We start from the raw sequence: 25,256 nt of genomic DNA, 5'->3' as shown, positions 1-25,256 counted from the left end.
GGAGCATGGGGTGCGTCCCTGTGTTGGGGTCTATCCCGACGGGTGGGACAGCCTCTTCTGCATTGCAAGGAGCTGTGTGTGTGAATCCAGGAATGAGATTTTTGGCTCTTGTGCTGAAAACATTGGGTCCGGAGCTCTGTGTTCGGTGTCTACCTGCCACCAAGTCCCTGGGTAAGTGGTGCGTGTCCCTCCAGGCAGTGCCCACTTGGGATGAGGCACACAAGCCTTGCCCAACACCAGCAACCAGCTTCTGTTTTGTTGACATTAAAAATATTGTAAGTTGTATTTTTTTATTTATTTATTTTGTAAAGCACCAGCCCAACTCTAACTTGCACAAGTGAATTCCTGCGTGCTAGCTTAAGAAAAAAGTGTCTGCTGTTCAGATGAGTCTCTGAGTAAAACAGCAGCGTAATTTTGGACTCTGACCCTTTTTGACAGTGGCTGATTCGAGGGGCAGACTGCCTGAAGGCTCAGCTCTCGGGGCACACAAAACATGCCTGATAGGTTTCAGTCAGCTTGCCCAGGCTTTTGTAAAACTGCCTTTTAAAGCACCACCATATGACGATTTATTAGTTTTATTTCTAGGCATGCTGTATGGCTGGCCAGATGGCACACCCAAGCACACTGTTTATTAACTAGACCTTGAATGCAGACCATCAAATAAAAATAAAAAAATCCCTTTCCCGAGGCAGACAGTTGATTTTGGGAGTGAACATTGACCTGACATGCTGTCGCTATGAATGGACTCCATGGCCGCTAATCAAAGGTCTATTTTGGTGGTGTTTTAAATTTGATTATCTGGGGAGATCCACACAGTTCCCCCTCTGGGATGGCAGAGGATTTCTGTGCTCTGGTTTGGGTGGGTTTTTTTGTTAGATGAAAAGCTGTGTAGAGCTGAAGCTGCAGCTTGCTGTGGGGCTGGATGCAATCCTGGGCTGTGCGGAGAGGGCTGACACATCTCGGAGACAGGGAATGCGTTGTCTCTGTTGCGGTGACGCCTAGAAACCTCAGATAAAACCACATTTCACTGGGTTAGATGCTGCGTAGATGCTTGCTAAAGATAGCTGTGGCCTGGAAGTGTTCAGAGTCCATAGAGGAAGGGTGGAGAAAGAAGCTGAAGTTTCAAGGGCCATGGTCAAGGTCACAGGGTAGTGGAGAATGAGGACGGTGACTTGTGACTCATGTGGGTGCACGGGGTGAGCTGGAAGGGCTGTGCTCCTGCTGCAAAGCCCTGGGGACGGTGCCTGGGTGGGGAGGGTGCCTGGTGGTGGCCCCAGCCCATGGTGACGTGGCCCCAGCCAGGAGCTGCCCCCCACCAGCTGCATCTCTCATCTTTTGAGCACCTCGAGTTGAAAGCTGTGTTGTCCATCTGTCTGTCCACCAAGGAAGCAAGAACTTTCCTACCTGGTGGAGGAGGCAAAGGTGAAGGTGATGCTGCTGGAGAAGGTCACCACCTCCAGCCTGGCCAGCCCACATCTCCCAGGGTTGCACCCCTGTGCATTTATTTTTCTTTATGTGAACAGAGTCCTCTGCCTGAACTCTCATCTCCCACTCCCTGCGGCTGGGCAAGGAGCCAAGCAGAGGCAGCAAAGGTGGTTTGGGGGGACAGTGGTCTCCAGCCCCGCTGGCCAGGGCAGTGGTGGGAGCGCTGGGGCTCCTCGCAGTGTTTCTGCAGCGCCTGGCACACCCTTGCCCTCCACGTCCTGCAGTGTGGCTTCGCCCAAAATGCCACTCGTGTCCCCAGCTGACTCGTGGCACGGCGAGCCGGCACAGTGGCTGCTCCCCATGGCAGCCCCGGGACGTGGTGAGCGCTTCCCAGGTGAGAGGAAAGGTTTGGTTCGGGGGAAGCCTTTCCCTGCTGCAAAGCAGCAATCGTGCACCGACATGAGGAGCTGTACAGGCGCAGCTGTTTAAATGCATGCGGAAATAATTTTCCTGTGTAAACCTGTCCTCTGGCTGATTCATTTAAAGGGGCAGGAGTGCACGCAGGAAGAGCCCAGCCTGAAAGAGGCAGTGTGTGGTACCATCCTGGTGAGCAGGAGATTTCCAATGACTCTGCATTTTTTTTTAATTAATTTATTTTTACCTTGTTAACAGCACTGGCCAACCCCACGCTGGTCTGCAAACATGGGTAAAAACTGGCCAAGGGGAGCCGACAGGGTCCCAGACCGCTGGGATGCACTGGGCTCATCTGCTGTGTGCTGGTGCAGGGCTTTCCAGCACCCCAGTGCAGGGAGGGAGAGGGGGTATGACCCTGATTTACCCCTTGCAAGGCATTCATGCGAGGTTTTCCTAGCCCAGCACACAAGCCTTTGTGGCTTTTCCCCAAAGCGTGGCCCCGCAGCCGCAGGGACAGCGTGTTTAGCCCATGAGCAAGTGTCCCCATGCCGCTGCTCTCGCACCCCGCGATTTGGGATGTGAGTGGAGGAGAAGGGCTGCGAAGCAGGGACGATGCTATGAGACGCCGCTGCCCCGCAGAAGGGTTCAGCCCTCAATTCCCGAATTCCCTGGGAGGTTGTTTGTGTGTTTAACTTATTCTGGTCCCAAGGGAAGACAAGGTGATGCAACTCCTGTTGCACCATTACCTGCGCTCGCGAACAAGAGGAGAGCTGTGGCTGCTGTGGGTGTTTAAGGGTTGCCATGTGGTTTAGCTAAACCTGGGTTAACCATCTAATCTGGGTTAGGTTTTTTCAGTTCCCTTAACAAAAATAGCTGTAAACTAAACACACATACAATGCTATCGTTGTCTCTAATGAAGAGATGTGTGTTAAATTGAGGTCTGCGAATCAGTTTAAGTTGCTCCCTCTGCCCGTGCCTCAGTTTCCCCACAAGCAGAAGGGCGATGGGAAGCGGAGGCTCCCACGCGCGGCTCGGAGGCAATGCTAGCTTTGGTTCACATCCTGCCCTGAAACACATGGCCGAGCGTGCAGCGTTCTGCTCCTTTGCGAACAGAGCAGCCTTTCCTTCCTGCTGGCTGGGGAGACAGCTCTGCCGCGTCTGATCCTGGTTCACGCACAGTTCGTGCCACAGGCTTGGCATAAGTCGTGTCAGAGAGCTCCTGTCACTCATTTCTGGTTTTTTTTTTTTTTTTTAAAAAAAAAAAAAGGCATGCCTATAAATGCCAAAATGTTAATTCAGAGATGTTTTGCCCCCTCAAGGGGATCTCATGCTTTGTGTTTGTATTAAAAAGAATTAAGGCCGAGCGTCCCTGAGAGCATTTATACGTGGCTGTCCCCTGGAGCAGGGATGCTGCGAGGCTGGAAGGGGAGTGCTGTTGGCTGGGCAGTCTCCGTCGCTGTATGCTTTCTTTGTAGTGGGCTTCTCTTTGGAGAGGCTGATCTTGTGACCCTTACTCATAGGGGTTTGCAGGACTGTTGCTGGTGAGAGTAAGGTCAGCAGCACTGGACAATGTTCTTTGTTAAGGTCTTTGAATAAGGGCTGGGGTTTCTGAAGAGGCTTGGGGATGCTGGGCAGGGAGAGCTGCACGTTGGGTTTGCAGAGGTGGTGGGATGTGGAAAGATGCAGAGGGACCTTGGGGGGGGAAGTGATAAGGAACATGGGTCCTGATAGCGTTGAGCAGCACCCAGGTGGGCCACAGACTAGATGCAGCTTGAACATCATGCGGTGTGAAGCTACGTGGGGCAGAATTTGTTAGTCAGAAAATGCAGATCCATTGAAATCCAAGGCTTTTGCGGAGCTTCACCAGCCTGGGCAGGACGGGTGCTCGTGGCAAGGGTTTGAGATGAGAGACCTCATGTTCCCAGGGCCATCCCAGCCACAGGAGGTTATTTGGGGGAAGGCGGTGGAGTTCTCAATTTGCATAGAGAAAATCTTCATTTTCTGTCTTCAGAGTGTCATCACAGTTCTGAAATGTCTTTTCTTTGCGTGGGAGCTATATTTCCATTGTACTGTGTTTTAGCAGTCCAGGAAACCACACTGGGCAGCACTGCTCCCCTTTGGCGATAAGACCTTGGGAGCCCAACACCTCAAAGACTTACTTAAAAAAAGGGAAAAAGGGGGTTTTTTGGTTTGTTTCTCTATTTTAAAAAGACTGCTCTCCCTTTTATAGATTGGCTGAGCACAAGCAGTGGCTCATTATCTCCCAGTAATGCCTTGTCAGCATCACTCTGCAGAGAACAGATTTTTTTTTTTTTTTGGTAGCAGAAATTGTTACATGTGGACATCATAAAAGCAGAAGAATACCCTGTTAGAGCATGTTTTTCTGTGTGCTTTAATTATCTAAATCTCTCTCCTATTACAGACTCTTATATCCTTTACATCCGATTAGCTCTCCTCCTCTCTGCCCCCACAAGCAGGTAAATATTGTACCTGCACCCATTTTTATTCGGTTGCAGACAGGGATTGGAAATGAATGAGTGACTGGATGCAGTGGCAGGGAAAGGTAGATTGTTATCATCTCCCCTACAATGATTGTGGCTTCTCAGAAATCCTGTTATTTTGTTGATTTCCCAGCCGCTTTGCTGTTCCTGTGTTGTCTGTTGCAGACTTGCCACTTTGGTAAACATTGACTGCCCTCCAAAAAAAAAAAATTGGCTCAACTTTTTAACCTCTTATGGCTGAATTCTGGTTTGGGAGAAGTGGTGCCTGGCCTGATTTCAGGCAGTGCTTATTGCCCGTGCCTTTTTCTGCTGCCTGTGAGGAGGCATCAGTAGAGACCTGGGGGATGGAGGGACTGCGTTGGGCAAAACTGGTGTGTCCAGTGGGGACCAGCCCCGTCTCCCTGCCTTCCCCATTGATGCATCCTCCTTTGTGTTGAGGTTGCCTGTCCCATTCTCATGCTCTGAGAAGCTGGGACCCGCCATTTGAGGTTGAGATTTTGCAGTTAGTTAAGCTTTTGCCGCTCCTCCTTGTGCCAAGCTGTCAGGGACCCCATCCAACCTTGCTCCCTGGGGCCATCCTGCTCTTCCCATTGCTTCCTCCCTCCCCAGCCACCGAGGTCCCAGCGGTTGGTGCCGGGAGGGCACCCAGAGGAGACGGCACAGCCCCGGGCTGGAGATCCACGGCTTTCCCAGCGGCGCGGGGCATCCTCAGTGGGGGAGACAGGGCCGCGGAGGCGGCGGTGGCCAGACAAGGTGGCCCTTTGACATTTACAGAATGGCCTTTCAGAGCTGTGAAGTGTCCCCGCTCCGTCGAGGGCTGCCATATAAACAGATGCCGTCCCCCGGCACAAAGCGAGGAATGTGGCGCACAATGGCCCAATGTTCGCCGCAATAAAGCCCCGCTTCTTCTGCCCTCCACAAAGGCAGCTCTGAGCGGGGCGGCAGGCGCGGGGCTTGGCCGTGGTTGCACTAACCCTTCCACCGAGGCGTTTTGGCTGCCAGTGGCTTTGGTTGGAGCTGAGGGAACAGGGAGGTGAAACCCAACATGGGGCTTTTTCCTGCTCTCTGCATCCCCACGTGCTGGTATTAAAAGGTATTGACCTAAAGGAAAATCAACACGTGGGTTACGAGGGTTCTTGGTTTGCTCGAGGTGAGCGTTAACAGCGTTGGTTTTCCATGGAAGTGTCTTGGGCGTTTAACTTTCAAATGTTAACTTTTCTAAGTTGCCCAGAAAATGTAAGAGAGATTTATCCCCTGGCTGCTGTCAGATATCACAGAAAATCAGCACAAAAGGAGCTGGGCTCGCTGGAGAAACACACCATTTTTAGCGACATCTCTTCTGAATCCTCCTAATCTTGTGCAGCATCCTTTTGTCTTATTCCATCAAAGTGTGACAAAGCCTTTTCATGAGGGTTGTTTTACAGATGCTCGTAGTTCAGCAACGCATTTTTCCTCATTCATACGGAGCGCTGTCGTTGCTGTTAATTGTATATGTTACAGAACACCTCCGGGCCCTGCTGGGATGAGTGATGGGCATGTCGGTAACCAGAGGATTACAAGGCAGCAGCTGGGAGGGAACGGGGCGGCAGGGGAAGCTGGAGATGCCGCTGGGTCGGGGAAGGGCTGGCAGGAGCCCTCGCTTTCCCCTTTCCCAGGGCAGCGTGGCCCCTCGCTGGCTCTTCTGGGGACGGTCCTGGCAAGTGACGTGGTCCTGGGAGATGCTGTGGTGTGAGGGGTGCATACATATGCTCTGCGCTTCAAGATAAAGACGGTAAATGTGTTTGGCAAAGCTCTCCTTCAAAGCCGTGGTGGGCTTTGCGTGGCTCGCCTGCGTGTTGTGACCCATGGGAGCTCCCTCTTTCTCTGAGCCTGCCCCAACATCTTACCAGTCTCATGTTGTAAAAATAAAGGCACAAAAACTTGGTGCTGTACCGTTTTGGCTGGCTCTGACTTGGTCAAGCAGCCCCTGGGCTCTCAATGGCAGCTGGGCATCCAGGTTTTTCTGGCAGCTGGGAAAACATTCAAAATGAATTTCTCCCTTCCCTCCTCCTTGGAAAAAAAAAAAAAAAAGAAAAAAAAAGAAAATAAATTATTAGAGCTTGCTAAGGGTTTTCCGTTACACCATTAAACCGTGCACAGCATGCCTCTGAACAGCCCTTAGGGCTATGGTCCTCTGTCTTCCCATCCATCTTGTGTCTGTTGTGTCCCCGCTAACTTAAGGATGTTTCTGTGGAGGAGGACTGGAGACCCATTGCAGACGCAACCGCACATTGCGATCTCTCTCAGATCACAGATATTTTAATGCGGTTTTGTTTTTCGCCTTGTGATGAGGCCTTGAGTTCCTGTGCTGTCCCGTGCCGAGCGGTGCAGGGTTAGGGCATTGCCCGAGCTCCCAGGCAGAGCCTGTCCCAGCGGCGTGTCCTTCCCTGGCCACCAGACCTGGCAGAAAATTACCTGCATGATGCCCTGCGGCTTCAGGCCAGGCATGAGATGGGATTTTGGGTTTCCCTGTTCTTTGTGCTCTGCTCCTAGGACACTTCCAAGCGGGGTCAAAATAATCTGCGCTCCTGCTGTTTACCAGCACCCAGAGCAATGCACGGCGGGGGTTTCTCTGTTGTATCCCCGTAACTTCTGTAGCTGTAAAGCTGCAGTCCCATGTAAAATCCCACCACGGGGAAGGTTTTGTTGCCGAATCACTTGGTAGGTGAGGGGATTTCGTGCACCCTGTGGCTGTTTCCCCTTGGGTGGAGTGGAAGGGGGCTGTGGGGGGTGGAAGTGAATCAGACTGGCTTTTGCAGCCATATTTTGGGGTGTAGGCTCTTCTCTCTTGCCCAATATTTTGCTTTTATTTACAGCCCTCTCCTCAGTGTCTGCTGGCATGCTGCTGCCCTGGGCAGCCGCCTCCTGCCTGCCGCGAGCGCCGTCCAGCCCCAGGCTGTTGCCCTGCAGGCATGGAGACAGCAGCTCCTAAGGCATAACATGCAGCCCAAGGGCTGAGGGCAACTAGGCGCCGGAGCTCCTGCCCTGGGGGGTTCCCCAGCCTGGCGTGTAGCCCTCGGCCCCGGAGGGTCGGATCACTTGGCGTCGGATCCGAGCCTTGCACGTGATCTGCCCCTATCCCCGCCGGCCAGGTAATCGCTGCCTGCTCCTTCTGCCACCATCTCTCGTGCTGTTGATGTTTTTAATCGTTAGGAAATGTATATAAAGTTGATGGATGATGTGATGGTGATATACACTACCTACACAGTCTTTAAAGTAAGTATATTTGTAAAATCTAATAGAAACCAAGGCTGGCAGGAGGCTTTTGTTACTGGAAGTCTGTTTTTGTCCCAACACATCCTTCCATCAATTCTTTTGTGAGAGCTAAAAATTGGCTGGCTTTAGTGGAGTTAATAATCATCTGAAATGGAGTTGAGCAATTGATGTTGCTGCATCAAAATGTTTCCCTCCTCCCTTCCCCCTCCTTCCCCCCACTTCCCCCAAAAAAAGAAATTCCTGGCTGATACTCAAAATCCAGTTCAGTTCTCACTGTGCAAGTATTAAACTGTGGGTCTTTTCTTTCAAGTTTCTGGATTTTTATGAGCACAATCGGTCTGTTAACAGGACTCTTTTTTTTTTTTTTGTGGTTTCAATGCATTTATATCATTGACCTTTGCTTTAAAAAGTGTCTGACAGTCTTTACTGGACTGGAGCTATGAAAAGGAGTGTTGTAAGGGGGCTTTATTCTATGGAAGCAATGACCACAGGCAAAGCTTTATATTTGCTGAGTGATTTAATTCTTGCACATGCAGAACTTGGCTCTGTGCCATGTGTAACATGTTGAGAAAAGGTCTGCTTGAGAGGCATTAAAACCAAACTTTCCAAAACTGTCTGTTTTTTTTTTTTTTAAAATAGGTTTCTTTCCTGTTATTTTTAAGCTAACGAGTAAAACCAAGGGACGCTGCGCCAAAATGCTGCATTGAGCTCTAGCAGGGTCATTGGGGAAACAAACCTCCTTGAAAGAAATGAAGTGGGCGTCTGGATGGAAGGGTGCCAGCCGGGAGGAAGAGGAGGGTGTCATTAAGATAAAGGCTTGATCAAGGGACAGGAGAGAGTAAACCGGAGTACCCTGGTCTCCAGGAGGAAGCCTGGGAGGGTGAAGATTATACACCTCTAGTGCTTGGTCCTGTAAAGTCGTACTCGTAGGGCACATCCCCAGAAGATGAGTTTTCAGGCTAAATATCAGATCTCCCCAAATTAGTTGCTTTTCCTTGCTTGGCTCTGCCCGTCCTCTGCCCACTTACAGGAATAGCTGTCTGGTAGTGGTCAGAAGCAAATAAAAACAAACTGCTTTTTGTTTGCTCTTATTTTAAACACTGTGACAACATTTGGATTAATGGTAGGTCTTGTGAAAAGCTCTTTAAAAGTCAAACATACCGAGCTGCTTAACAGCATCCCTTTGAATTCTGCATCTGCCTGCTGCAATTCCAGATAATGGTCTGGAGAGTAAGAAAACATCGTATTTCTTTTTCCTTCTTGTAATCAGTCCATTGAATATGCCTGAAGTTTCATATTCTGGAACTATTTAATTGTGTAGCCACTTGGGCTGAGTTCCGTATTTTGGTGTGCCTTTGAGTATTTCCTCTTCCTTTGGCAAGCAAACGAACAACAGAAATACTAAATTATGTTAATTTCTAACAGAAGCAATGTCTTCCCAAAAGCATTGCAATCTACTGCATTTTAATTAAAAACAACACATCAACAGTGCATCAAGCCATTTGGAGCCTCAGCCTCTATTAGTTTTAATCAGCTGATTTTTCTAGCGGCTTTTAGAAGCAAATTGTGCATTGCTCGCCCTTCCTCGGGAGGAGCGAGGGAGAGCAATAGATCATCTTTGTGCCGGCACACCGAACCCCAAAATACTGAATTAAAAAGGTGCGTGAATAGGGTGGAGGTTATACAGGGGGAGAGCTAAGAGGAGGGCGCACCCAGCGGTGTGCAGGGGTGCTCCGCTGCAGCTGCAAATAAATCCATCTCCTGGCAGAGACCAAATCACGTTTGGTTGGGTTGCTGTCCTGGCTTCCCTGCGCAGCACGCAGGGGGTGAGGTTTCCCGCAGGTCGCCCCAGGTCTATCGGAGATACGGAGAGGCACTTCTGCACGCTCTCCCCCTCGGCTTCGGCGTTTGCCAGGTGCGCAGGTGGGATGAGCCATAGCTGGCAGTCGCCGTGCTGGGAGGTGGATGGGAAAGAGCATTTTATCCATTCCTGTGATTTCGCTGAGAGTTGAGCCTGAATGCTGCTAGTATATAAAGTTGCTTATGAAAGCAATAAGTTTGAAGCCTCTATGTGGAGAGACTGGCATGGAAAGCCAAAGGAATGAGGGTAACCCCTGCTTTTTATAGCCTCCTGGTATTTGTTCATGCCAACTAACACCAATATCCGCTACTTTAACTGTGCAGAGCTCCACCCTCCGTGCAGTCAGCCTCGGTGCCCAAGTAAACAGGCTCCGGCCTGGGGTTAGCTATAGTGGAAACCACAGGGGAAGGGAAAACCCTCTCTGTCTTTCCCTGGCTCCTCCTGGGTAGGAGAAGTCGACTGGGGAGAGGGGCCTTGCCCAGGTGGCCGTGGGGATGTTGCGTGGAAGGGATAAACAGGATCATGGAGGAGGAGCGGAGGGAGCGCATGTGGCCGGCTGCTGGGGAGGAAACCCGAGTGCGACACCTGAGCTGCTGCCCTGGCCCTTGGGGGAGAGCTGGGAAAGCAGGTGGTGGGCAGGGAATTGTCCGTTCGGCCGAAAATCCGGGAGGTGCTGCTCAGCACCGATGCGGAGGGGAGGTTATCATCCACACGGGTGCTCTTTTATCGTTCAGGCGCAGGGAGCACGGGTGTCCCAGTGTCCTGCGGGACCCGGGGCCGGGGCAGGTGCTTGATGAAGCTGGGACTGGAGAGGGGCTGTTGGAGCATCTGCTGGGGGCTGATACATGGGGATGGCCTTGGGCCAAGGCTTTCCAGAGCGAGTGATGATTTCTGGTGCCCAGCTGGAAATGCCATCAGGGCAACTGGTTTTGCAAACACTCAGCCTTTCTTCAACTCCCTATCACTTTTTGGAAATTGTTGCTCATGGGTTTTATATCCCACTTCCAGCAGGCATTTCTGCGCAGAGTTCCCCGCTCTGGAAAGGGAGTCCAAAACACTGACGATGGGTTTGTACTTTGGATGCCTCCCAGCACATCCGTATTTCACTGTTGGTTTTTCTCTGTGCAGCTCTGGGAAATGCCAGTGTAAAGTTGGTGTCACGGACCTGAAGTGTGACCGGTGCAGTGATGGATACTACAGGTTTAATGAAACCACCTGCGAGCCATGCCAGTGCAACAACCACTCCAAAACCTGCCACAGCTTAACAGGTAACTTTCTTTTTGTGACTGTGGTGGGTGCAGGCTTTACCCGTCTTTCTCTGCCTCTGGTTTTTGCCATTTTCATTCAGCAGACCTCCACTCTCATCCTCTTCATCTGCATCTTTCTGTCTTGACTACCCAGAGTCTTTACCTTAACACTGAAATTAAAATGTGTGGCAAGGTTGGAGCGAGTCCTCTTCTCAAGGAAGTCAATAAAGGCTGCGTTATTTACCCCAGGGTGCAGTGCAGAGCCTTTATTCTGCAGTCTCTATCAGAAATCACTGCTCTATTGTTCTCTGCACTTACACAAATACACAACACGGGCTTTTAAGGAGCTTTTGTTTAACTGCTGTTTACCTGGAAACATATACTGTACTGGCGCTGACGTAAGGTGACTGTTATTGCCACAGATAACATGATTAGTGCTGGAAAAAACTGGCAGCACCTAATTAATATTGCCCACTTTTTATAAATTCGCCTTTTTCATTTTCCTTGATCATGTCTTTGACTGTCTCCCACTCACATGGATGTCGATGGAGTGCAAATGTTGAAGCACCTGTGCTTGAATAGCTTATGGGAGGGCAGGCGGGGACCTAATTGCCTTCCCATCTCCGCTGAAAGGCGAGATCCCGGAGGAGCAATGTTATGTGACTGCCTGCGCAATCCCCACTGTAGCAACAAAACTCATACTTCAAAATCCAGATTCTCATCAAAACTTCCAGGCTGAGATGCAGTTCTGTAATGTTTGTCCAGGAGCTTAGAAAGGAGTGATAATTTAAAAAATGTTGCAGGGTTTTTTGTGTAGCTGGCAGAGAGGCAGAGCTCATCAAATATGGTATTTCTGGGCAATTTCTGCACCGGTATCTGTTCCCTTGTGGCCCCTGTGTTTGCAGCAGAGGAACGGGCGGGCGCAGTGCTGACTGTGCCCAGCCAATGCCCTGATCCTGCTCGGCACAGAGGGTGTTTCTGTGGGTGTCAGGGGTAGCGGCAGGCACCAGATCCACACTCCCTGAGGATGAATTATTGCATTCATTCCTATACTGAACTTCATGTCCTTATGTCCTACCAGTACTGAAGGATATAAGATTGTACCTAAAGCTGTGCGCACATCAGCTGTGTTACTGATTTGGAGCTGGGTGTGTGGGTTTTGTGAAGGAGTAGGATAATCTGCTCTTCCTTTTTCTCCCTCAATGTTCGCCCTGCTCTTGATTTAAAAAAAAAAAAAAAAAGAACAAAACCAAAACAAACCCCAGCACAGACCTTGCCTCTGGGATGGGGCTGTTCAGGCAGTGCTTCTGCTGGGGCTGGCCAGCGCTGACCTCAGCATTGCAAAGAAAAACCCTCTTTTTGGTTAATGACCTATTGTTGATTTGACAAAAATATCTTCTTAAAAATTTTCCTCCATCTGCTTTATTTGCTGCTGGGATTGGGGGAACCCAACAAAACCAGAACAGAGAACAGTCAATTAAAAATTAGATCTGACATCTAATAAGTAAGGCAGTGTACTCAGCCTGCTCTAGAGGCTGCACTTTGTGTGACCTCCCCAGCTTTACTTCAACTGTGTGTTGTCTTTGTTGAATTTTCAAGGTTTCTTCCGCATTAACGCTGTACTTCGGGCTCCCTCTGCCGGCTCTGCAGCCGGCGTTGCTCTGGCCAGGAGGAATATTTAAAATTACTGGGCTGGAGATGGGGTGGCCGGAGCTCCCCAGGCGACAGCGCTTCCTTCCACACGACCCTCATGCCCTGTGTTGTGTCTGTGCAATGAGTTTGGTTGCTTCTTCCCAGTTGGGGTACTGTGAGGTCTGATCCTTCCCGAGGGCATTATCAGGATGGGAAGTGTTATTAATTATTAAGGATTTCCACAGCGATACCTAATTGCAAGCCCATGCGTGCTTTGCATGGCTGAGCAACTTGCTGACTCATTGAAAACGCAGTCATTTTGCAGGGTTGGTGTAGGTAAATGCGAGTAATTTGCGCCGATGGGAAAGACATTGGTCCTGAAATGACCAAGACTGTACAGAAAACGCAGGTGTGATTCCAGATTTATACCACCATTAATGCCTGCAGAGTACGGTTCAAGGCACCCTTAGTGCTGATCGGGCAAATTGACCTTCCACGAGCCAGTCTGTCCTAGGCATCCCGCTGAAGCAGCTGATCGAGGTTTGCAACTGGAGAAACCGAGACCAGCAGATAATTTTCCTCTCTAATCCTGACATCTCTCCCACAAAAACCACCGGCTCGTGTCTGACAAGCTGTTGGGTGAACAGCAAACAGTGTGTGGGAGCCGATGCTGAGCAAGTGTCCTTAGTCATTGGGGTGCTGCCAGCCGCGCCGTGCGGGTGAATCAGCTGCTTCCCAAAAGCGGCAGCTGCCAGGGTTTGCCTCCCGCCCTGGGCGCGAGGGTCGGCTGCAAGGATGCGCCGGGCTTGCTCAGGGATGCTCGGCTGCAGAGTCATCGCTGTGGAAAGAGAAGAGGAGGAGCCGTGCAGTGTGTTGGGCTTGCAAGGGAGCCAGACCATTTCAGTATTAATAAGAAAATCTGCTCTGGTTTTCTTAACAGTCAGCATTAACCTAATTCAGGATTTTTTCTGTGGTTAATGTTGATATGAGTCTTTTTCCATACCCCCGCAGCACTGCTAGATTAGCTCAGTGAATCTCCTGTCTGTGCTTATACATGCAGGGAATAAACTGCTCTGTGCCGCCCTGGTTTGTGAGAAGGTGGCTGCTGCCTTTTCAGAGTCTCGTACACGGCATTTAATGAAATAAGCTTCCCTCAGGTCGCTGCCACCTCGACGAGGAGCCTGCTGAATTACAGGATGTTCCTGTTGATGGATGGGCTTTTGATAGAGGCTGTGTTTTTATAACTACGGAGATTTTTCTTTCTCTGGTCACAATAGTATCAAAATGCAATTTAGAGGGCTGTTAGGACGCAGCCTCTGCTAAGATGTGGCACATCGATTTTCTGATTCAGGGTCTACCCCAGGAAGGGGAGGTGGCTCACGTGAACCCCCAGTTCCCCTCTGTTTCTCTGGGAAGGTCAGTAATTACTGCTGCCTTGTCCCTGTAGCAAACGTTCCTCCCGTGACGGGGATGGAGGAGCTGGAGCCGCACTGGTGGGACGGAGCCGTCTGCCCCCAGAGCAGGAGGGTGGCACTTCCTCACCCCTGACCACCAGCTCTGCGGTGTAGGAATAGGTCCCACACAACAAAGGGCAAAGGTATAAACTGGAGGGGTCCCTCACGAGAGCGAGGGATTTGAAGCACCAAGATCCCGGCTCACTGGCACAGATGCAAACTGAAGCCTCGTTCCTTGAGGACCGTTTAATATTGCTAGCGTGTGTTGACCTGCACTGACCTTTTAAAGCGGTGAACGGTGGGCCTCTCTGCTGGAGCTGCCTCCTTTTTCACATTACGTGTGTGTGGTGTGGAGGGGGGACGACCATCAGAAGGTCATAAGAGGCCAGGATCGTGTTTTGGCCGGAGGGCATCCAAAATCACCTGTGAGCTCTGATAATTGAGAGCGCTCCATGCAGATTCTTGCTCCAAATGTTCTGTTCCAGTTCCTGCTGCCAAACGGTTGCTTGTGCTCCTGTCCCTTCCCCAGGCATCTGCCTGCACTGCCAGGAAAACACCAAGGGAAATCACTGCGAGCTCTGCAAGGAGGGCTTCTACAGAAGCACCCGTCCTGCCCACACCTGCCATCGCTGCCCCTGCTCCACCGTGGCATCGACTGGCACCTGCCGAATACGTAAGGCTTTCGTTTTGGTCTAATTTCTCAGATAATGAATGTAGCTCTTCTCAATATGTTTCAATTAAATTGCCAGTCAGTGTGCATCAGCCTAGTGAGGCAGTTTATAGCCTGTGAATCTCCCATTCGTGGGAATTGGGGCACCTTGCTGGAAGCAGTGCCTGCCAGGATGTGTCCCTGGTGCTTGCGTTGTCTTTTTTGAGAGCAGCTGCGCAGCGGAAGGCATCAGAAATGCTTCGCTACAGGCTGCAGCCTGCTCTGAAGAACCTGCAAAATTCTGCAGAGAGAAACTGCTGGGCTCGTGGCAGCCAGGAGAGGTACGGGAGGTGGCCAGCAGTGCCACGTAGCCATCCATGCCTCTGTCAGCCCTCTTCTGAACATCGCCATGGGACTCCAAACAGAGATTCCGCAATCTTCCTGCTCTATTTTGATGTAACCAAGAGAAGTCATAGCTGTAATAAACATATGTAAGACTTCTTTTGATATTTCCTTAATCAGTTTTGCAGTCAAGCCTCCTCTGGCTTCATATAGGCCAAAAAGTTCCTGTAGATTGCTAACATCCCTGATATAGTTCCAGCTGTTTTCTGAAATTGTCTGTTTGAGATGGGAATGGTCAGGAGTAATAATTTGTGTGCTTAGCAAACATGCTGAGCATGCTCTCTGAGGCTGGTACAAGGCATCAGAAACCGCCAAAGCTTTTTTCCCCCTAGGAACAGAGAAATGCTGCAGTTCAAAAGTTATATTTTCAGCTTAATTTTTGAGATTGGTTAATACTCAGTGGCTGCTGATTTTTGTCATAGTGACTTGTGGTCAGGTCCCACAGAACAATTCCACAGTGGGTGCTTCTCTGCAAGGGGCTGTGGCACCCACCGGGTTTCCTCTCTGTATTCTTTAGAGCCTGGTGAAACTGCCCCAAGGTGTGACAAATGCAAAACTGGGTACACTGGCCCGAACTGCAACCAGTGCGACAATGGCTACTACAACTCCGACAGCATCTGTGTGAGATGTAAATGCAACGGGAACGTGGACCCAGCACGGTCACCCAGCGTGTGCAAGCCGGATAGCGGGGAGTGCATCGGTTGCCTGTACCACACTGCTGGGTTTCATTGCGAGGAGTGTGAGGACGGCTACGTCCGAGACCCCGAGGGGACCAACTGCACCAAGAAAGGTAAAACATACTCCTCAAATCAGTGTCGAAGCTTGCTGTGCGGCTCAGGTGGACACAAGCTGCCTGAAGGCCGGGGAGGGAATGCTGTTAATTGTTCACATTTGGTTTAGATTCATCTGGCCTGTGGTATAGGGAAGGAAACCAGACCTTTATAACATGTGGGTGCCTGTGGGCCTTGAAATCTGTGCTTGAGAGTTAGCTCTGTGACCACCCTGATTCCCAGACTGTGGCAGGCACCTCTAGTGAGCAAGCTGGAGAACAAAAGCTATTTGCGGTGTATTTAAATCTAGGTTTTCACATTTCTGTTGCTTGATATACTTGATCTCCTAGCGCCCAGTGAATTGTCCTTATTGACTAGACCATTCAATAGCACTGTCTAGTTCCCTAGAAAGGGTATTTATAATAAATTTTGTCACTCCTCGTACTCTGCAAACAATAACTACTTGGACCAAGTTTAGATGTTTGGGGTTTTTTTTTGGTTTTTTTTCTTTGTAAATGGGGAAGGCAAAGCTCAGAGAGGTGAGATCTAAACTTGCACGAGTTAATGCCAGAATTTACTGGTACCTGCTCTGGAGGTCTCTCGTCAGTCTTCAGTCCACACCTGAGACACTGTATGTAGCATCTCAGACGCAAACTAGCTCTGGTACTTAGAGAGGCTACTGCATAACAGGAGGACTCAGAGTAAAATGAGAGAAAATGGTTCTTAAGTTGCTCCTTCAGTGGTTATCAGGAGGTTGGTCCACAAGGTGGATCTCCAGCTCCATGCATGGAAACATTACAGGTGTTATGTGTTAGATAAGAGAACCCAGAGTTCAGGAAAGTATCTGGGCCCAAATTTGTCCTTGTCACCAACAGAGATTTAATTCAGATCTTCTATTAGGCGCTAATGTTGGTTTTCACTCCCATGCTGCTCTCTGGAGGTGTAATCACAGAATCCTTCTCTGTGCTGGGAGGTGATCAATACAAAAAAGTTGAATGCTCATTAGTGGTAACTGTACCGTTACAGGGCTGGAAATGGCAGGTGTGCATCGGGTCATCCATTATCTCCCTCTGCACAGCTCTGTCTTTGTACAAAGAACTGCATGACCTTGCTCCATTAAAATCCATGTGTATGGCTTTGCTTGTATACTTGCAGTTCTCACCATTCATTTTATTTTAATGGCATTGTTATAGGCAATTCCTGATGTGGGGATAGACTGTCCCCTTTTAAAGGGACTGGGACATGCTCTTCTAGCTTTCCTGTTTCCTTGACACCTGTTTTTTCCCTTTCTTATTAAGCAATTAAAAAGGCGTACAGATTCTTTCCAGTTTCTTACACACAATTTGCCTAAAAATCAACATGCTGAGGTACTGTGCATTAACTAGTTTTAGATTAACGTTTTCATAAACCACTAGTGCATTTGAGTGGCCTGGCTTCGAGTGGCTTCTAGAGGGAAATCATCACCCACCCGATCTGCAGATTAAATTGTTGGAGTCTGAGACTCTTAAGTGGTCGCAGTTGAAAAAAGGCAGCGTGTTTTGTACCAGCCTCTAGTAGCCGCAGGGACTGTTCAGAGTCTTAAACCTGACCAAGACTTTGATGCTTTCAAGGCTGATGGAGAGAATATTCAAAGGACATGTGGGATGCCCAAAGTCAGTGTTTCCGACCTGGGTGGCTGTGTTCCTGCTGTGAGGGTGAGGCACAGCGGCAAGGACCGAGTGATGCAGCGTGGCACTGCGCCACCCAGCCGAGCGTCACAGCCTTCCGCGCGAGCTGGCGCGTGGGCTGCTGGCGCGGCCCTGGCTCCTGCTGGTGCTCATTCATCGCAGGAGGTAGCAGAAGCTTTGCAGAGACTGCATTTCAATCAAGCAGCTGGATACGACGCTCGTGTCAAAGCTGCCAAAGCAGCCCATTGACTGAACAGCTGCCGCTCTCAAAGAGCTGCTTTAGGACATCTGGAGGGCTGGCACGGCCCTGGTGAGCGGAAACAGGCAGCGCTGTGTCACGGCCCAAAAGCGACAGTCCACGGTCAGAGCAGGGCACTGTTTCACCATGACGTTACCATCAGTTCCAGGAAATGTCTTCACCCATGTCCCCTTGCCAGGGCTTAGCTGATGCTGACTCACAAATAAAGCCCAGAAAAGTCCTGTTTCCTTGCTGGTGAATCAGCCATTGTCTCTGTTCTGTTTTTTTCTAATTATAGCTACTGGCAGGGTTTGCCAAGAATTGAGTGTTGATGAAGGAATTTGGAAAGGGTGACTGAATTCCTTATGCCCTTCTCCCAAAGCTGTATCCAGGAACCTCTTGCTCCTGTCACGTTGCTTCCTACTGCTAAATTCTGCCTGTTATCCCATAGAGAAATGCCTTCTGGCATTCAGCATCCCGAGTATCCTTATCAACCTAAGGCAGGGCCTGCAAAGAATAGAGGAGCTGCTGCAGGGAGGGACTCTGAGCAGGAGCCTAAATTAGGTGTGTGATGCCCCCTCCAGAGGAGTTTCTTTCTCCGTTGCCTGAACTGGGAACGTGACAGCCCAAAGTTAACTTGCGGCAGCTCCCCCGAGGGCCCGCGGCAGGAGAAGTGCTGAATATTTCCAGCTCCTGTTGCCATAGGAGATGCAACTTAGTGCAAAATGAGTCCTTCGGAAGTGACTCTCCTCCTCAGTCATAATAAGTAGACGTTCTCTTCAGGAGAGCTGGATCAATACAGCACAGCACCATCAGCTGTAATTGCTTGAGCTGTAAGTGGGTTTAAAATGAAGTTGCATTTCTGATAGCAGAAAGAGAAATGGAAGAGAGTGCGAAAGAGGGTGCAGAGAGTCCTGTGGAGCAATAGGTGTAGAGAACATTTTGGTCAATTGAGGCTTCAGCTTCTGGAGGGTTCCTGTTGCCTGGACTTGAGAATTTAAAATAGATCAGGTTATTCCTGTGAAGAAAATGCTTTATTAGTTATGTTTTGGAGCTTAATACTCAGGCTTTTATGGTGCTTTCTGAGGTCTATAGCTCAACCGGTTTGAAGAAGGTGTAATGAATTTGCATCCCACCTAGGAGATCTCCAGTGTTAACTTGTTGCTGACTCCTAGATCTGAGCTGGGAGCTACCCCGTGTCTGCAAGGCAGGTTCTTGGCTATTCTGTGCCTGGGAACAGGCTGCAGAGGAAGACGGAGCTTGTGGCACGCTCTGGTAGTTCCCATGTTCTCATCCTTCGTGTGCGGACATATGCCAGCAGCTGAAACCAAAACAGGATCCAGACTGGCTTCTGCTGTGTTCGAAAGCTTCATAAGAACATCCACGGTCGTTTTTTTTTTTTTTTTCTTGTGATTTGGTTACCTTCTGCTTCTGGTTATGCAGACTGGGGGTTCGCCTGAGATTTCTGTATGACTTCTTCATTCAAAAGCAGAACTGGGATTATTTTGCCTTTTTACATAAAGCAGGGTAAATATTGAAACCTGTTGCTAAACACTGTGACAGTGGAATACTCATGGTTCATTTTTTCATTTTTGATCATCTTGTACAGGTAAGGCAGAAATAATAATATTGTGAACATAATCCTGCACCTAGTGCACTGTGAGAGGATTAAGCTCCTGGAGTCGCTGTGTCCTCTCAGCCTGATTGTGCAGCCCACGTAGACAACAAGTGAAACTCTGCCTTCGCTAGGTTCCAAGTCCAAACTCTCGCTGAGCTTGGTAGAGCCCCATTTTCATGGGCTGAACATGAGCTGGCCTGGGTGGCTTGCTTTCCTCCTGAGCTCATGTATCTAACACTGAGTCTTGGCTACTGCACCTATCCATCCATCACCAGATTTTTCACAGGAATGCTGCAGTCAGTGAGCACTTAGCACACAGCATTATTTAAACAAAAAAAAAACAAAACAACAAACCAAGTCCAACCCTGGCTAACCATTTTTGTAAACTATTTTGAAAAAATACCAGCTTTAACAGTGTGAACTTAATTGCCATAATAACTGTGATATAAATGTCGAATCTTTTATGTTTGTGTTTGATTCCAGCTTAGCATATTTTTATTGATAATTTTTTATTTGTTTTGTAGAAGCCACTCTTGGCCCAGAAACAAGGGAGTTTACAACTTCTGCTCCAAATGCCAGCAAGGCAACATCATTTTCAACGGCAGTGATAAACAGTACGTTGTCACCCACAACTATACAGACTATATTTCCTATAAGTTCCTCTGACAATAGTACCTCTGCTTTTGCAGATGTTTCATGGACTCAGTTTAACATCATTATTTTGACAGTTATCATCATTGTTGTGGTCCTACTAATGGGCTTTGTGGGTGCTGTCTACATGTACCGTGAGTATCAAAACAGAAAACTTAACGCTCCTTTTTGGACCATTGAACTCAAAGAGGACAACATCAGTTTTAGCAGCTACCACGACAGCATACCCAACGCTGATGTTTCGGGGCTGTTGGAAGACGATGGGAATGAAGTCGCGCCGAACGGACAGCTAACGCTGACGACTCCCATGCATAATTATAAAGCTTAGAAGAAGTGATCCAGCTATTCCGAAGTTGGCTTAAAAAAAGTTACGGGGCTTGTTGAAGGGTATCAGGATCCGTGCCAAGGCTCCATGCAGAGGAATTTGCTCTTCAGATACTCTTAACACTGGGCATGCTGTAGCTTGCAGGTGAACAGAAAAAAGTGTAGTACATCCGAATTTCAGGTAATATGGTGAAATGCATTCAGTGTCCTGTTCTCCATAAAGATCCGTAGAACTCACTGTTGTTAAAGACTTGATTATGCTGATCTGAAAATGTTTTTATGAAGAGGTGGTGGGGTGGGGAAAGCAGTACCCCAGGATTAATCAGAAGCTACTTGATTTCCAGCCAACCTAACACTTATGTCTGCATCCTTTAGTTTGAAAAGTAGCTCATGAATTAACAGTGGATTTTCAGGAAACAGACCTTTGGAAAGGCTTCATATTAGTTCCTGATATAAATTTCTTTGAAAAGGAGGACAAAAAAAGGGAAATAATTGTTTGCTGTACTACCAAAAGGCAAGTAGAGGAGTGAGTTGCACACTTGAAAAAAGTCACCATTATCAGTTTCCACTAAGCAGGGAAACAGGAAAAAAAATTATGAAAATATTGGAGTTAGGGAAGAGACTAAGCTTTTCCCTTTCTGAGTATTTATACAGGGTGATGATGATGCTATTAAAACATAGCAATCCATTTTTTTTTTTCTAGAAGGAGTTAATGAACTTGTATAGTTTCTGTGCAAGGGAAGACGACAAGACATCTCAGGGTTGCCGTGTAAAAATAAAAGCTAGGCTTAATACCCTACCCTGATAGAAATGGTCTGTTCTGTATATAAAATGTAATATATCTACTTGGAATTGTATTTGTAATTATTTGTAAAAAAGACAACAAAACAACCAACCAAAAAAACCCCAACGACAAAACCATGAACCCCTCCCCAACCCCCCCTATTCCCCAAGTCATATTTTATCATCTAGATTTTAATTGTACAGCGGTTAGTGGCGTTGTTTAAAAAGAAAAAAATGAGGATTGTTTAAAATACTGTAAATTAGATGGCAATATTGTTGGAGCTGGGACTCTGGCAAACACCGACTGCTTAAAGCTTTTCTTCTAGTGTCATTGAATAACTTTCTTTTCTAGAGAAAATGTGAGTGCTCCCTACTTGCATCTGTCAAATTTTCCCATTCCTTTAAAGATAGAGTGAATACCAGTGTTGCCATGACTAGGGCCGCGTAGGTGTCCAAAAATCGGATGTACCATTCTGTTACTTGCTTTTAAAGCTTTATACAAAATGCAAATACGCTGTCATGAATGCATTGAGAGCCTGATCTCGATGGCCGAGCTTTTCCGAAGCAGCTGCTCATCATGCGAGTGGATCTCGTTGCCGTCTCTCCCGTGCTGACACGGCGACGGGGGAGACTTGCCGGAGGGCTGAGCGCAGCCTTCTGGCCTCTTGAAGGGCAAAAACAAAAATCTCCTGGATTTGGGTGGAAACGGCTTTCAGCCGAAGAGCTTCCAGGAGCTGATGTGCGCTTCTACGCTTAAAAGCTAAAAGTGCATGGATGCTTTCAGGAAATTTATGTAGCACAAGGTGGTGATGGGAAATCAGCTGTCAAAAACCTACAGGAGACTTTAGGTTTTGCAGATTCCCCTGATTTTTGTGGGAGGCTGGCGGACTGTTAGCAGAGGGGGAACAACTAACGGGCAGCACAGCACAGGGAGGCTGCACCACGGAGCTCCTCGCTCGGTACCTGCAGTGTGCGTGCGTGCCTCGAGGCAGGCACCGTGCCCGCCCCGTGCTGGGGGGCCGCCAGGTCCGACCCATGAAAATCAATACCATGCCATTTAAGCAGGGCGTGAAACAAGTATTTCACCTAACTCATGACCAACCTCAGAACTAAAGCTGCATTGCTGTGCGTGTTGGTGCTTTGCAAGCGATTGATGCTGAGGATACATGAAGTACCTGCTAAAGGTCAGCAGGAGCTGACTGAGGCATCCTCAGAGCCAGGCAAAAGTAAATATTTCTCAAGACGAGAAATGGTAGGAAGAATGTGGTGATTATTTATTTGCTTTCTGGTGCTGCATGGAGGCTTTTCTTATCATTGGAGACTTTGGGGGAGGGGGGGAATAGGCGCTCTAAACACATGCGCAAAGATGCCATTTCTGCCTCAAAAACTTTTGCTGCCTGATTTAAAGATGAGGCACGGCAAGTAAGAAGGAAGATAGTTGAGGATGACCAAGGGAAACGGTGAGGGTAGGATGTGACATTGCATATAGGCCTGAGCTGATGGAAAAGCTCCCGTTGCCTGCTGCGGGCCTGGGAGAGGTCCCTTAGTTTATGTAATGAATTTGGCTGATGTCATTCAGAACAATGTTACTTTTAGTTATAAAACGGGGGAGGACTGGAGGAGAAAATCTGGATATTGCTAATCCTCGAGTTACTCATCAAACTTTTAAAGAGCAGAGTGGTGACAAAATAGAAAATTTCCTAAAAATTGTAATTATTTAGCAGTGCTGATTTAGTGATACACTTGCACTTGGTCACTTCATAGGTTGGGGAAAGGTAACTTAGGAAGTGCTAGCTTCTGGGACTAATGCTAGCAGGCAAAGTAAAGGACAGATTGTTCACTTTAAGGTTTCCAAAATATTTTAGTAGATCTCTTCATCTTTGCCACAAAACACCTCTTCCTCAAATTTTGGTATGACTGTAGGCTACTTCGTAACAGGAACAGGCTTTGATTTTTCTCTCACTGTAGAAATAATGACCATCTGCCAAACGGGAGTGTGAGTTCAGATGCTGAGCCCTCCTAGCCCATGCCTACCGCAGCACAGGAGGTGTTTGCATCTGGGCTGCTTCTGACCTCCAAATTATTCTAAACGCTTTGTGTTTGAGCCTCGGGTTTGAACAGAGGAGGAGGTCGGGATGCCTCGCGGTCGGTCTGCGAGGGAGGGTGGTACAGCCGTGCTGTTGCCCGTGGGTCACACATCGGGATGAAGGGATCTGGATGGCCCCCGCAGATGCGATGGGAAGCTTGGCTGGGCAGGGGGGCCGGGCTGCCCAGGTTTGGACAGCAGAGGAAAGCACAGGACGCTCTTTAGGAGGGACTGGAGCACAGCAAGGATGTGGCACTGGGACAACGCTTGTCGGATGGCACAGTGACTCAGCAGGAAAATACCCGCCACCTCCAGCCAGCCAGGCCTTTGGCACAGAGGAACAACATTTATAAAAGGAGATCGATGCCTCAGCAGAGAAAGAATAAACAGCTTTATGTTCGACTCTGGTGATGTGAGATTAGACCTTCCTTGCTCTCTCCGTCAGTCATGCAGCTGTCCCCTGGGCACCGCAGGAGGTGAGGAAGAAGCTGAGCTAGTTACATCTCTGATCAGCTTAGGCTGGCATTGTATTTCGAGGGGGTGCAGAGCTAAAACACCCGTGCCAGGGTGCTAAAGGCCACCAGGACCTGCCCTGTGTTACAGCTTGTCATGAAGCTTCCCAGGTGTTGAGGTCTGTCTTACACCACGTTGGGGTGTGGGCAGGTACACCAGAAATGGACGGTCAGGGCTGCATTGAGGCCCAACTCAGAAGGCAGCAAGACGAGGGGAAGGCATCTGGGTGACTTGTAGGGCTGATGTGGCAATACAGATACACATAGCTTTCCTGAAGGGCCACCGTGCATCACCCAACTGGGCATGCTGCTGTCTGGCTGCAGTGGTGTGGCTGTTGCGGAGAGAGGCGGTCGATGGCATGGTACGGTAGCTGTGGAGCATAGAGAAGGTACGACAAGGCAGGTGAGGGCTGGGTGAAGATGGGAAACCAGCTCTCAAGGCACGATCCTCAGGGGTGTGAGGGCCCTGTGGGTCCAGCTGGTCTGGATGGGGCGAGTTCAGTTCTGCAGTCAAAGGCGAGAGGATATAACGGAGCGGTTAAAGGGCAAAAAGCAATGATGTGTCAAAGGCACGGGGCAGCCTGGATGGCTCACAACACAGGAGAGCATTTGGTAAGCACAGAGTGCAGCAGACATGCAAAACTGTGATTGGGTTAATGTGGATATACGATCTCGAATCTGATGAACCACTGTAGCTAGAAATAACTGCGTGGAGCGCTAGCCCCGGGGAGCTGTCAGGAGATGTCATCCATTGGCATGATAATTCCCTTGGACCAGGCTGAGCAAACTTAGTACGCTGGAAGCCATTTACAAAAGAGGAGGGGATGTATTCAGCATCCTTCGGGTGTCCTGGGCCGGTTAACCACTGCTGTACAGCATCTTTGTCTCAAATGTTACATGCAATGTAAATGTGGCAGAAAGTTTGCACAGTCTTCTTTAAATAAAGGGTATGATTGAATCCTAAAAATACGTTTCTCTTTAAAGTGACGTTTTAAAATGAGCTCCCACAGGACTCTGCTCTTCATGTGTCAGAGGGGTGGATTAAAATAAGAAAAATGTGGGCCTTAAAAGTTGTACTTGCTCCCAACTGAAACCCATCAGTCTTACTACACATCCAAATAAGGCGTCTCCTAAGCATATGCTATGCTTACAAATGCATTTCTAAAAAAAAAAAAAGTGTATGATTTGAATATATGTCAGAATTTATACAGAAGAATGTTATTTAAAATGAATAAAAATAAATGTATATAATTTGTATCTATGCCACTTGGATTTTTGCATTTGTTTATTGTTCATTAAAGTCCAGCAGGAGTCTTTCCACTGATAGCAACCAGAGCTAGATTGAAACCTAAAGGACTGAATCTGATCTCATCCCAGTAATGACATTTGTTCCAAGAGAATTATTCCTTCATTATACCCCAGTATGTGAGATGAGAACCATGGCAGAAAAATGTATTTTAACATCAGATATTCATAAGTACAGTTGACATTGTGTCAGATAATCCATCTAAAAAATGAGCCCTATGATCTCTTGTATCTGCTTATTAATCATTCCAGCTTTCAGCTGCTTTCATTAACATGTTTGGTAGCGGGACAGTCAATGCCTGTTTCCCCATTATTTCTGTAATAGTCACACAGACGTATTTTGTCAGAGATGTATGCAGCCATTAAAAATGGAACCTACAGAGCAAAGCTAGAAATCGGAAGAGGATATTGTATCAGATTTTTCTTCATAACCAGAATGGATCTTTCAAAGGAAATTTATGT

The 25,256-nt window shown here is 48.5% G+C and overlaps 1 protein-coding gene across 1 annotated transcript in view; it reads left to right on the top strand.

Annotated features, from left to right (window-relative positions):
- The window catches only part of MEGF9 (multiple EGF like domains 9), a 55,676-nt gene extending 30,926 nt beyond the window's left edge, over positions 1–24,750 (top strand). Inside the window, exons 3-6 of the mRNA XM_087753311.1 lie at positions 10,585–10,724; positions 14,319–14,462; positions 15,358–15,630; positions 19,658–24,750. Coding sequence (XP_087609437.1) covers positions 10,585–10,724; positions 14,319–14,462; positions 15,358–15,630; positions 19,658–20,112 — 1,012 coding nt within the window. The 3' untranslated portion in view covers positions 20,113–24,750. The remainder of the gene's footprint in view (positions 1–10,584; positions 10,725–14,318; positions 14,463–15,357; positions 15,631–19,657) is intronic.
- Positions 24,751–25,256: the final 506 nt, after the last annotated feature.

Source organism: Nipponia nippon, unplaced genomic scaffold (assembly GCF_047370975.1).
Source record: "Nipponia nippon isolate SJK-2023a ecotype South Korea unplaced genomic scaffold, ASM4737097v1 scaffold_16, whole genome shotgun sequence".
Taxonomy (NCBI): domain Eukaryota; kingdom Metazoa; phylum Chordata; class Aves; order Pelecaniformes; family Threskiornithidae; genus Nipponia; species Nipponia nippon.
This window is presented reverse-complemented; position numbering and strand designations above follow the sequence as displayed.